This window comes from Octopus bimaculoides, chromosome 4, assembly GCF_046866305.1.
Source record: "Octopus bimaculoides isolate indiv1 chromosome 4, ASM4686630v1, whole genome shotgun sequence".
NCBI lineage: Eukaryota > Metazoa > Mollusca > Cephalopoda > Octopoda > Octopodidae > Octopus > Octopus bimaculoides.
This window is the reverse complement of record NC_142931.1, coordinates 130,808,195-130,822,499: the sequence shown is the minus strand read 5'-3', so window position 1 is coordinate 130,822,499 and position 14,305 is coordinate 130,808,195. Positions and strand designations below refer to the sequence as shown.

Sequence of the window (14,305 nt, the reverse complement as noted above, 5' to 3'; positions counted from 1 at the left end):
TTAACCCTAACCCTAACTCTAACCCTAGGGTTAGGGTTAGGGTTAGAGTTAGGGTTAGGGTTAGGGTTAATTGTTTCAGAATCGTTTGTTTATGTAGTCGGCACTTAATGTATATCGGCTGAATGGACGTCAGTGATTGGTTGAAATTACAGAAATACGACAACTTTAACATGGAATAATTTATGGATTTCTTTTTTTTTTAAGAAGACTAAGAGAAAAAGATGTTTTATATGACACATTCTACCAGTGTTCCAAGTTTCAAAGTGTTTCGTTAATGAAAAATGTGGCCCCCGTTTTAAAAAAGATCCAAAATGTCTTTACCTGGGAAAAGAAAACTGATACCAGAGGGATACCAGCAAATGTAATTACCATGAACTTTTAAAAGTCTATAACATAGACATATTAGGTACTGAATAGGTTTTCTCAAAGGACTTAATAATGTTTAAAAAATAAGTTAATCGTTTTTGACAAGTGTAAATGAAGTCATTCAGATATGGATTCATTCCATTTTTCCATTTTCATTGTTTAATCAATCCTTTTTTCCTTCGTCCCCCCCCCACACACTTTTGTGGTTTTGTCTGTCCTTGTATTGTCCCCTCTATGTTTAGCCCCCCCCCCCCCTTGTGGGCAATAAAGAAATAGAAATAGGTTAGTTATCAAAATAAATTGAAGAAGCACTTTTCAGATGATGATGAACTTATTTCCAAAGTAAAGTCTTGGCTCCAGACGCAACCTACCGACTTCCATAGATGAGGTCTTCTCAGCTGCATAAAGCGATGGGAGAAGTGTGACACTATTAGTGGTGGTTATGATGAGCAGGACTAATAATTAAGCTAAGGTTCATTTATCCCAGTCCTTGGGAAGTAGATCAGGGTAAATATTTAATGAACATCCCTCATATGGCTGACATTATACAAATTTTTTTGTTGTTGTTATTGTTTTTCAGTGTTCAGTAAAAAAAATATGTTTAAAGTTCCCTTCAAAGATGTGGAGACATGATACATGACATATTTTCATGACTCCTAACATTGTATTTTGCAGGAGAAAATATGTTTGAGAAAAATAAACAAACAAAATATAAATTGCACCAGCACTAATTGATATGGTTGATAACACTGGTCTGCATTTGGGAATTTTTTAATTTTTATTTTTGTTCATGGATGTGATCTTCTGTATTCTTGAATTACTGATTTTAAATATCAAAGCTGTTTTGTGCTATCACATAAGGGTTTTCAATAAAATACAAATTAATGATAAAAAAATGTGAAATTTTAATAAATTATTACTTTATTAAAATGAAGCAAGTAATCATGGAAAAGCATCTTCTATTAATTTTAAGAACATATGTATTCCAAATCAACATGAAATAATTCATGTTTATCATGAATCATCAACATTCTGCTTCATGATGATGGTACCAACTGAATGTTTCAGGAGCTAGAAGCTTGTGTTCCTTCAGTCTAGAGCCAAGTAATTGTGCACATTCTTTTGGAATGTTAAGGTCTCTGACAAAGTCACTTCGTTGAAGAGATTGGAATTGTCATTTGTTGGTGGTTCATCGTGTACTTCCATCTCATTAGTATCACCAGTACCAGACTTTGATGAAATTTACCCATGTCTCTAGTGCCACAGGTACAGGAATATCATTTGAGTATGGAACAGGCCTTATTGTTGATGGAAAATTTGGGTATATTATGTAATCCTTAGTCTTGTTTAATCCAGCTACTTTAGTCATACAGAAGTAGCAGTCCTCAAGATTCATTTCAAGTTTCCAACTGACCACATTTGGAGCTTACTAATACAACTCTTGCAAACTTTGTGAGGTGCAAATGGCTTGTCCTGGTCTCCACAGTTGCAGCCAAAATAAGCTAAATAGCAGCACTTCAACAAAGAGTAATATTGCTCCAGGTATCTGAAGGTGTGAATTGCCTGCAGACATAGTGGAATATGTCTGGTGAATTTATGCAGGCCTCTAGACATATTCACAATCAGACAATAAAGAAAAATATTTTAGATTCAGTATTTAAGCCTATGTAAGGTAAGCATTTTCATAGGTCATACGCTTCATCATTTATTTATGCAAAAAGAGAAAAGTAATGTTTCTATATAACTTGAGAACCTGATGTGCTAAAGATGAAATAAAAAAGCATCATGAATGACTATTTTTCATATATATTTCACAAAAGATACCGTACAGTCAATAAAAAAAATCATGCACACCAGAATAATTCAGTTTGGACATGTGTAAAGCGTATTACAATAAACATTGAGGTCTAGGGAATTTTTTTTATCACTAGAATTATAACTTCACCAAACGTAACTCATTAATCTCGAAAGCATATATATATATATGTACATACACACAAACACATAAAGGAATATATGTAGAGAGATATAAGGTGAGGTACAGAAGGAAGGAAAAAGAATTAAGGATATTAGTAGTGAACAGAGGTCATAAGTAACTTGGCCTTGAAGATAATGCTGGTGTCACATAAAAAGCACTGGTTCTGGTGCTATGTTTAAAGCACCCAGTATACTCTGTTAAGTGGTTGGTGTTAGGAAGGACATACAGGACAATGAAAACTGGTCTGGGTCCTGGCCTTCCCAGCTCCTGTCAAACTGTTTAACTGATGCCAACATGGAAAACAGGAGGCGCAATGGCCCAGTGGTTAGGGCAGCAGACTCGCGGTTTTGATTCCCAGACCGGGCGTTGTGAGTGTTTATTGAGTGAAAACACCTAAAGCTCCACGAGGCTCCGGCAGGGGATGGTGGCGAACCCTGCTGTACTCTTTCACCACAACTTTCTCTCACTCTTACTTCCTGTTTCTGTTGTGCTTGTAATTCAAAGGGCCAGCCTTGTCACACTGTGTCATGCTGGATATCCCCGAGAACTACGTTAAGAGTACACGTGTCTGTGGAGTGCTCAGCCACTTGCACATTAATTTCACGAGCAGGTTGTTTCCGTTGATCGAATCAACTGGAACCCTCGACGGAGTGCCAACAACAACAACATGGAAAACAGACATAAAATGAAGATGATGATATTGGCTGATATATAACAACTGAAAGAACGACAGGATAGTTATGGATGCAATGTTTTTGATCGTAAGTTTGCTCAATCAGAGCTGATCTGGAGCTAAACAACAATGACAAATGATGTTTGTCATGAAAGAAGAATCTTAATAGCCATTATTCTGTACACACAAACACAAAAATTCTCCAGACATTTAGCTGTTATTTTTAGCCTATCGCGTTTCGCGGCGAGGGCTTCATATGCTGTGACCCTTCTGCAGTTTCACTATAAATCTATGCATGCGGAAACAGACAAAACGGTCCTACATTTTCACTATTAGACAGCGGGATGGGGTGACGATGTGTGTGTGGATCAATTTTGGAGTTTTTTATAAAAAAAATTCGAAATTAAAATTTGTTCGGTGGACATTGGAATTAGACACTGAGGGAAAATGGCTGTAACTTTTTTATTTTTTAATTTTGGCGATTTTCGTTTTCGATAATGTGTTCTATATGTCACGGTCATGCGATTCCCCCTGAAAAAAATTTTGGACCCCCCCCCGCACTTAATATGCTAGAAATAACAGCTAAACGCGGACAATCCAAATCTTGCATTGGTCCAGATGGACTATATGTAGTCTGAACCTTTCCCCCCCTTATTATTTTTTTTTTTACGGAATCCCACGTTTTAGGCTATGGAGATTCCGATTCCGAAAAAAAATTGTTTGAAAAATTTCAATCCCCCCCCCTCACCAAGCAGGCTATTTACATGCTAGAAATAACAGCCAAATCTGGTTAGGGTTAGGGTCACGGTTAGGGTCAGGGTCAGGGTTAGGGTTAGGTTTACCCGAACCCTAACTCAAAACCTAACCCTAACCCCGTTTGCCAAAGCGCATTTTTTCCTTCATATTTATTTATATATAGTCCATCTGGACCAATGCAAGATTTGGATTGTCCGCGTTTAGCTGTTATTTCTAGCATATCAAGTTTCGTGGTGGGGACTCCACATATGATCCTTTTTCTGTTTCAATATAAATGTAAGCCGTTCATTTTCACATCTAAGTTGCGAGAAGGCTATTCGTACGACCTGAACATGTAGAACACAATGTCAAAATTGAAAATCGCCCCCCCCCCCCCCCCCGTGGGGGGGGGGGGGTCCAAAATTTTTTTTAGGGGGAATCGCATGACCGTGACATATAGAACACATTATCGAAAACGAAAATCGTCAAAATTAAAAAATAAAAAAGTTACAGCCATTTTCCCTCAGTGTCTAATTCCAATGTCCACCATTTGTTCCCCCATCCCATATTCTTACTCTTCGTATTTTTCCACGTAGGTTGAAAAAAAAAAATTCGATAAAAAATAAAAAATTTGGGTGTGTGTATGTGGGGGTGGGATTGAAAATTTTGAAAACGTGGTTTTTTGCATATTCGGAATCTGTCATCGAAAAAAATAGGAATCCGGTAAAATTAAAAATAAAAAAACATCGTAGAGTTCGGTTTCTGGATGTGGGGGATGAGTGTGCACCAGGTCAGCCCAGTATTTTAAACAGGCATTTCATTTATCTCCAGGTCGTATTTTCTACTATAATAACATAAATACACTTTTATTCCTCTTAATAACTTGTTTGAGGAGGCGCAATGGCCCAGTAGTTAGGGCAGCGGATTCGCGGTCATAGGATCACGGTTTCGATTCCCAGACCGGGCGTTGTGAGTGTTTATTGAGCGAAAATACCTAAAGCTCCACGAGGCTCCGGCAGGGGATGGTGGCGAACCCTGCTGTACTCTTCCACCACAACTTTCTCTCATTCTTTCTTCCTGTTTCTGTTGTACCTGTATTTTCAAAGGGCCAGCCTTGTCACACTGTGTCACGCTGAATATCCCCGAGAACTACGTTAAGGGTAAAGGTGTCTGTGGAGTGCTCAGCCACTTGCACGTTAATTTCACGAGCAGGCTGTTCCGTTGATCGGATCAACTGGAACCCTCGACGTCCTAAGCGACGGAGTGACAACAACAACAATAACTTGTTTACAGATGGAATGCTCTATTCTTAACTTCTGTTCCAGAGAGTTATCAACCATCGTTGTTCTTAGACTTTTGCTCTTAATCTTCATCGTTCCTAGTAAGTTACCATTCTGCTCGTTCTAAAGCTTTAATGTTTTTCTTCTTAAGTCTTCAAACTTTTCCTTTATCAAAAAAAAATGTGTTCTGTTTAATTCATATAAATCCAGATAGATTAAAGTTAAATGTTTCGTATAGTCTTTGTTTTGCTAGTAGAGCACATTAATGAATCAGAATTTATTTTAGTCATTTATTTCACATCTATTTTCGAGATTTTCCTGTTTCCTTTATCTTAATTTATATCTGAGATATAAGTTTTTATTTTTATCTATCTCATTTACTGTTGCGATTTTTGCAAGCAGCTTTTCGACTTCTCGTGGTTACATTTACATAATCAAATGCTAAAGAACCTGCCTGGCTGAAGAACACTGAAATTTGCAGCCACATTTCCCTCAAATCGCACTGGCGAAAGTAAAGAGTACGTACACCCGGTGGTTAGGGTTAAGATTAGGGTTAGGGTTTTTTGTTAAGCCGAAAACTGGTGGTGTACGTATTCTTTACCTCCGTTGAAAACCATATTCCATATTATAATCCCTGATCTACCTGCTTACATACATGCAGATATGTTTGTAACTGGTTTGATGGAGTGGTTGGATGCTTGGTTAGGGCTATATGTCGTTCCCATCTAAAACCAAGTCACCCTGTGTTGGCAACCATTTCTTGTGTCGAAAGTCATAAATTGTTGCTGAAATGAGTTGACGGTTAATATTGGTTTCAAAATTTAGCACAAGGATAACAATTTCTGGAAGGGTTAATCGATTACATCGATCTCAGAGCTCAACTGGTACTTATTTTATCGACCCCGAAAGGCACATCATTTGTTTTGGGATATCTAGCTCATCACCCTCCCTCTCCTGCTTTACACCACCACCTAGTTTTTTCATCTCTTTTTTGTTTTGTTGTTTCTTTGTGTTTGAATGTTATAAGGAACATAGATACTTTAAAAAAAGAAACAAAACAAGAACAACGGCATTCCACAGAGTGTCAACTGTTGTTCAAATGAGTTGACTGTTAACTTACTGTAAGCTGTGCCTAATAACGGTTTCTAATTTTGGTATGAGGTTAGAAAGGTCCGAGGAGGAGGTACATCGATTACATTGACCCCAGTGCTCAACTGTACATATTTTATCGAATCCGAAAGGATGAAAGGCATAGTCGACGTCGGCGGAATTTGAACTGGGAACGTGCAGATGGGCGACATGCCGCTATGCATTTTCTCCAGCGTGCTAACGATTCTGCCAGCGTGCTAACGATTCTGCCAGCTCGCTGCTTTTAAGCTGTGCATATTAACGACACCACTACACAGAGCAAACGTTTAAATAAGATTTATTATGGCACAGTAGTCATGAATAGATGTTCATACATCACGGAATATCAAGATGATAAATAGCGTAATAAAACATGCAAAGGAAATGTCTATTCAAAGTGAAATAATTTTCGTTTTATTCCAACTACTTGAAGATTTTTCAGTTTTCAATCTGTTGTATTCAAATTATGCAAACAGATGTAGTTTTGCGTGCTGATGACGAACATTGTGTTCAATTCTTCTAAAAGTTAATAATTAACAAGATAGAACCATTCAAAGTTATTGGTCAAGCACGTCTGACCCAAGAAAATATTGGGTCGAGTTCAAACGAGCCTTGATTATAATTCCATAACCTTGCCACGCATTAAAGAAATCGATTTTTTTTTCAACTTTTTAAATTCCATTAACTTTCTTATACTTGGCTAAAATTGCATATATTTTATGCTAAAATATTCATTGTATGGTAAATTTTCAGATTAACACCCGCACGATTTTCATTAGGGTTAGGGTTACGGTAACCCAACCCTAACCCTAAAACCCTAGTGAAAATTCATTAACTTTCCTAAACTTGATTAAATTGCATATACTTTATGTTAAAATATTCATTGTATTTATAACATTTATATTCATATAAATTTTATAGCATAATAATTATTATTACAATTAATAAAATCTTTTATAGCATAATAATTATTATTACAATTAATAAAATCTTTTATAGCATAATAATTATTATAACAATTAATAAAATCTTTTATAGCATAATAATTATTATTACAATTAATAAAATCTTTTATAGCATAATAATTATTATTACAATTAATAAAATCTTTTATAGCATAATAATTATTATTACTTTCGTATGTGTATTACCGGCATAATGCCTCTCCCAAGGTTTAATTGTAATTATTATTACAATTAATAAAATCTTTTTACCATTATTTACTCAAGAGCCTCTTCGTATTGACATTTCGCTTGACTCATTTCTATATATTATTATTTTTATTATTTGAGCTCGACCTAACATTTTCTTGTGTCAAACATGTTTAATGTTTGACCAATTATGCAATGCAGCTCTGTTTTCTCTATTTCTTTTTCTCAGTAATTAGATTAGATCAGGGGTTTTCAAACTGTGGTCCTCGGACCACAGGGGGTCCGCAAGGACAAGACAGGGGGTCCGTGGACAGCAAATACTTTTTATGGGCAATTTGATTTTATATATGTTTTTTAATCGAAATCTTTTAATTGACAATAAACCTATTTGTTAAATACTGTTAAATAAATATATGTTATTTTAAGCAAATATTTATGTATAAATTTCATAAGCGTTTATAAGGGGGTCCCTAAGGTAAAGCCTGAAATATGAAGGGGTCCGCAAGTCAAAAAGTTTGAAAACCCCTGGATTAGATTATTGTATATTATGAATTTTTGTATTCTTTGCATAAAATAAAGAACATTTTTTTAAAATTTATTTTTTTCTAAAATAATAATTATGATAATTAATAAAATATTTTTAACATTATTTACTCAAGAGCCTTTTCATATTCACATTTCACTCGGCTCTCTTCTCTATAATTATTATACAAGTCGACTCTGTTGTCTCTATTTCTTTCTCTTGCAGAATTCCAATTGTTGCCTCAATTTTTATCCATTTCTTTATTCTTCACTACTTCTTTTTGGTTACCTGGCCACTTCACCTGCCTAATTATTATGTGAGTTATTTGAAAAAATATATACATTTTTATCCACCATTTATTTCACATTAAATCAAATCAAATGAAAGGACCCCTATATATGTATGTCTACACAAACACACACACACACACATATTTTTTCTTTTACTTGTTTCAGTCATTTGACTGCGGCCATGCTGGAGCACCCCCTTTAGTCGAGAAAATCGACCTCAGGACTTATTCTTTGTAAGCCTAGTACTTATTCTATCGGTCTCTTTTTGCCGAACCGCTAAGTTACGGGGACGTAAACGCACCAGCATCGGTTGTCAAGCGATGATGGGGGGACAAACACAGACACACAAACACATACATATATATATATACGACGGGCTTCTTTCAGTTTCCGTCTACCAAATCCACTCACAAGGCTTTGGTCGGCCTGAGGCTATAGTAGAAGACACTTGCCTATATATAAGACACTTGCCTATATATATATATATATATATATATATATATATATATATATATATTACACATATATGAGTGAATATGTATATTCATATACGCACCAGATGTGAATATATGCCTGTACAAGTGTGCATATATGTATATGTTAATGTTTTTGATCATAAGTTTGCTCAATCAGGACTGATCTGAAGCTAAAGAATAATGACAAATGGTGTTTGTCATGAAAGAAGAATGTTAATGTCCATTATTCTGTTGTTTAATATAACGGTACACAATGTGAAGATGTAACTGTAGTTTACAAACATGTAGATTTCATACAATTTTATAGGACATAATTTGTCTATCAATATAGAAATGTTGTTAAATTTCCATGCTTATCTATCCCTTGTATCTTATATTGTGTCTTTGTTATTTCAGATTAACAGATGACATTGGCATAAAAGAAGAGACATAATCCTTTTATGATAAATCTGTGGCAGGATCACTCTGAAATACTTGCTCTCAGCTGAGATTAACAGCAGTATTTGTGTTTGAATTCTAATTAAACTCGGATGAATTTCTAAGAGTTCTGAGAATATTAGATTTCAGAAGATTATAGCTGATTAAAGTGGAAATACTTGTAAGGAATATACTTGTAACTCAAAGAAGAAAACTCAAACTACAGTGGAAAATTTTAAATATTTGATCTATTTTCTCCATTGAAGTGATGCCGAAAGTTATACATAATTCATCATGTTGTGATATCTGTGGTAAATCATTCAGGACAAGTAGTCATATCACTAGACACAAGCATATTCATACGGGGGAGAAGCCATATCACTGTGAAATCTGTGGAAAATCGTTCACTCAAGGTGGTATCTTAACTAGACACAAACGTATTCATACAGGAGAGAAGCCATATCCCTGTGATACCTGTGGCAAATCCTTCTCTCATAGTAATGTCTTAGTTAATCACCAGCGTACTCATACAGGGGAGAAGCCATATTGCTGTGACATCTGTGGTAAATCATTCTCACAGAATGCTACATTAATGAGACATAAACTTATTCATACAGGAGAAAAACCGTATCGCTGTGATATCTGTGGTAAAGCATTTGCTTTAAATAGTGGTTTAACTTCTCATAAACGTGTTCATACTGGAGAAAGGCTATTTCACTGTGATATTTGTGGTAAATTATGCTCAACTGCACGTGAAGTAAGTTTACATAAACGTGTTCATACAGGAGAGAAACCATATCACTGTGATATTTGTGGTAAATCGTTCTCTGTAAGTAGTGCCTTAACTTCTCACAAGCGTATTCATACTGGAGAGAAGCCATATCACTGTGACATTTGTAGTAAATCGTTCTCTGTAAGTAGTGCCTTATCTACTCACAAGCGTATTCACACAGGAGAGAAGCCATATCACTGTGATGTCTGTGGTAAATCATTCTCTAGCCATAATATCTTAAGTAGTCACAAAGTCATTCATACCGGGAAGAAGCCCTATCACTGTGATATTTGTGATAAATACTTTTCACAACATAGTACCTTAACAAAACACAAACGTATACATACAGGAGAAAAACCATTTGAGTGTCATATTTGTGGCAAAAAATTTTCTCGAAAGGATCACTTAAACAAACACAAGCGTGTTCATACAGGAGAGAAACCATACCATTGTGATATCTGTGGTGTGTCGTTTTCTACAGATAGTAATTTAATTAGTCACAAGCGTATTCATACAGGGAAGAAGCCATATTGTTGTGATATCTGCAGTAAACCATTCTCTGCAGGTAATGCCTTAATTACTCACAAGCGTATTCATACGGGGGAGAAGCCGTACCACTGTGATATCTGTGGTAAATCATTCACTCAGGGTAGTGTCTTAACTGGGCACAAACGTATTCATACAGGAGAGAAGCCATATCCCTGTGATACTTGTGGCAAAACCTTCTCTGATAATTATGTCTTAATTAATCACCAGCGTACTCATACAGGGGAGAAGCCATATAACTGTGACACCTGTGGTAAATCATTCTCACAGAATGGTACATTAATGAGACATAAACGTCTTCATACAGGAGAGAAACCATATCACTGTGATATCTGTGGTAAATCGTTTGCTTTAAATGGTGGTTTAACTTCTCATAAACGTGTTCATACTGGAGAGAGGCTATTTCACTGTGATATCTGTGGTAAATTTTTCTCAACTGTAAGTAAAGTAAGTTTACATAAACGTATTCATACAGGAGAGAAACCATATCACTGTGATATTTGTAGTAAATCATTCTCTGTAAGTAGTTCTTTAACTACTCACAAGCGTACTCATACTGGAGAGAAGCCATATCACTGTGATATTTGTAGTAAATCGTTCTCTGTAAGTAGTGCCTTATCTACTCACAAGCGTATTCATACAGGAGAGAAGCCATGTCATTGTGATATCTGTGGCAAATCATTCACTAACCATAGCATTTTACGTAATCACAAACGTATTCATACAGGGGAGAAGCCATATCATTGTGATATCTGCAGTAAATCATTTGCTGCAGGTAATGCCTTAACTACCCACATGCGTGTTCATACAGGAGAGAAGCCATATCACTGTGATATTTGTGGTAAATCATTCGCTGTATGTAATGCCTTAACTTTCCACAAGCGTATTCATACAGGAGAGAAACCCTATCACTGTGATGTCTGTGGTAAATCTTTCTCTGTAAGTAGTTCCTTAAATACTCACAAGCGTATTCACACGGGGGAGAAACCATATTGCTGTGGTGTCTGTGGTAAATCATTCTCTCAAAGTAGTATCTTAAGTAGACACAGAACTGTACATACAGGAGAGAAACCATTTGAGTGTCCTATTTGTGGCAAATCGTTCTCAGGAATACATCAGGTAATTGAGCACAAACGGATTCATACAGGTGAAAAGCCCTATCAGTGTGATGTTTGTGGTAAATCCTTCTCTCTAAATGGTAATTTGACTAAACACAAAAGTATTCATACAGACAAGTGACCATTTCACTGTGATATGTATGGTAAGTCATTCACTCAAAAATCCAACTTCGCTTCACATGGATCTATCCATAAAAATATGTGACTGCAGCATTCACAAAACTAATTATATTTTACCACAGCAAACAATATTTAAAAAAAACATTTTCCGTAATAAATCAGATTCGCTTTACGCACATAAAAGTAGTCCATGAATAATTATACACATGATGGTACTGTTTTTGAAGTAATGTTCTATAGCCTGAAGCACTTCCTTATTTCAGCCCCTGTAGTGATGTCTTACCTTGGATACGCATACTTTATTTGGACATTTGCTATTTTAAAAAAAATTCATTGTGTATGAAATGACTGATATAACCATGAATGTATTCATGCAGACAAGATATTACATAGTAATAACAAGAACGTTCTTAATAAATACTTTTTAAAATTACACATTTTGCTCCATTTCAACCATCTACTTATACTGTACATTCTTTTATCATTTTGTCTTACATATACCTTTTTCTTTGGTGATTGACTATAAATTATTACCTCTTTTCTGCTTCTTGTAATGCCGTTAATGCAGGAATTCTCTAAAATTATCACATGAACTCTGGAGCCTTATTGGTTGAAAATAGTGTCCGTACATGATTGGCACATGAACCACGTGTGACTGAACATGAAATGAAGTCAACTGCTGTATATGTTTTCTGAAGGAGTTGTTTTTGTGTTTGGAAGTAATCTGACCATCAAAACTACTGGGAATCACTCGTACTTGTGAATATTACATTAAATTGAAACAGATTCTGTTCACTGGATATAAAAACTTGCATTTTTGTAGAATTTCAGTTTGGTACTGCCTTTGGTACTCCTTTGAACAGGTTTTACCTGTGACATAAGTTGCAGGGATACATGTACCAGTACACTTAACATGTAACAATAACACCTATAAAACTTATATTCTTCATAATTTCCTGGTGATTCTATTCTAGCTAGTTACTTTTTTTGTGAAATAAACTATGAGTATCTTTATTCTATGAGTCTACTTTATTCACATTGGTGGTGATGGCCAAGTCGGTACTACTAAAGCAGCGCGGACCTGAACGCGCAGTCGCGCGTCCGCGCTAGCTAGTCGTGAGTGGTCGATCCTAACCCTAACCCTAAACACGTATTCATTTGCACACGCGGGTTAGGGTTAGGATCAACCACTCAAGACTAGCTAGCGCGTTCGGGTCCGCGCTGCTTTAGTAGTACCGGCCAAGTCTGGGTTAAAATGCAGTTTACCATTTAAAAAAAAGTGAATGATTGCCTTCATCATGGGCAATTTATTTTCTCTACTAGTTCCACATTGTTGGCTAACTTCCTTCTTGGCAAGCATCCATTGGTCTTTAGTCTATGCATAGATATTCTCATTGTTAGGTTAAAAAAATTGAGGCAGTCGCTGACAACTTTATTAGTCTAGAAGTTGGTGAGACCTACATATAAAGCCCACACATCAGCTACCAAAAGTATTCCTGGCTATATTTGATGACTTATATCAGTTAATGTGTTTCAGACATACTGTCTGTGAGTTCTTCCTGTCCTTTTTACAAATGTTGGTGTATCTGCCCTGACTTGAGTCTTTTTTAGGACAACTCCTTGCACTTTTTTTTATGATTAGTAAGATGCTTCTTAACCCATACCTGCACCATCATTGATGCCACATTTTTGTTAGTCTGCAAATTGGTTAATATAGCAGATGTGATACAAATACCTTTTTTTGTACTTGTTTTTCAGTTTTGAATAAAAAAAAATATAAAGTTGCCTTCAAAGATGTGGGTATATGATACATGACATATTTTAATGACTCCAAACACTGCACTTTACAAGAGAAAATGTATTAAACAAAGGTAATCTTCCAGTTTTGGGAGGTAAAAAAAAGTAAATAAAATACAAGGGAAATAACTTAACGTCTTACTAGTATTATCCGTACTACTCTGAAATGTTTTTTTTTTTAGCTGTTTATAAATAAAATCACACACGTGATTGAAGTTAACTTTATATATAAATCACACACGAGATTGAATATCATAGTACCAGCTGTACAACAACTTATGGTAATCTTCCAGTATAGGGAAATAACGGTCAAACTAAAGCGTTTGACCCGAGCTCAAAAATAAAAAAATAAATTAGTGTAATAGGTCTAAAACAACTTGCTGTGAACGAATATGAAGAATGCGCGCTCGCGAACGGGTGGGGTGAAGAGAGTATAGATAATACTAGTAAGACGTTAAGTTATTTCCCTTGTATTTTTATTTACTTTTTTTACCTCCCGAAACTGGAAAATTACCTTAAACAAAATAAGTTTGTGGAACAGTAATCATTGATATGGTTGGACATATGTAAGGTATATTACAATGAACATGGAAATCTAGGGAATCTTCTTTATTGTCATAATCATAACTATGTCAAACACAACTCACATAAATATTCACATTCAAGTGCATGTACAAACTGACACATAAGCACACACCTACACATGCACACATTTCCACTCATACATACATAGTTAATGTTTTATTGCGTAGTAAAAATCTAGGGAGATTGTTGATAACTTTTACATCTTGAATGTCTGAGTGACATCTACAAGGAAGAAATGAGATCTGCTGGTGTTTCCAGGAAGATGGCGTTTTGTAAAGATAATGAGTGACGTTGCTTGTGCTTAGATGTTGGAATGTATAACTGTATAGATAATCACATTCCAGGAGCTT

General features: G+C 35.6%; 1 protein-coding gene across 1 annotated transcript; it reads left to right on the top strand.

Annotated features, from left to right (window-relative positions):
• The first annotated feature begins 4,159 nt into the window (after positions 1–4,159).
• LOC106872504 (uncharacterized) lies at positions 4,160–12,587 on the top strand. Its single transcript, XM_089351470.1, has 3 exons — positions 4,160–5,133; positions 8,060–8,150; positions 8,997–12,587. The coding sequence occupies exon 3, from the start codon at positions 9,286–9,288 to the stop codon at positions 11,572–11,574; it is 2,289 nt and encodes a 762-aa protein (XP_089207596.1). The 5' UTR covers positions 4,160–5,133; positions 8,060–8,150; positions 8,997–9,285; the 3' UTR covers positions 11,575–12,587.
• The last annotated feature ends 1,718 nt before the right edge of the window (positions 12,588–14,305 follow it).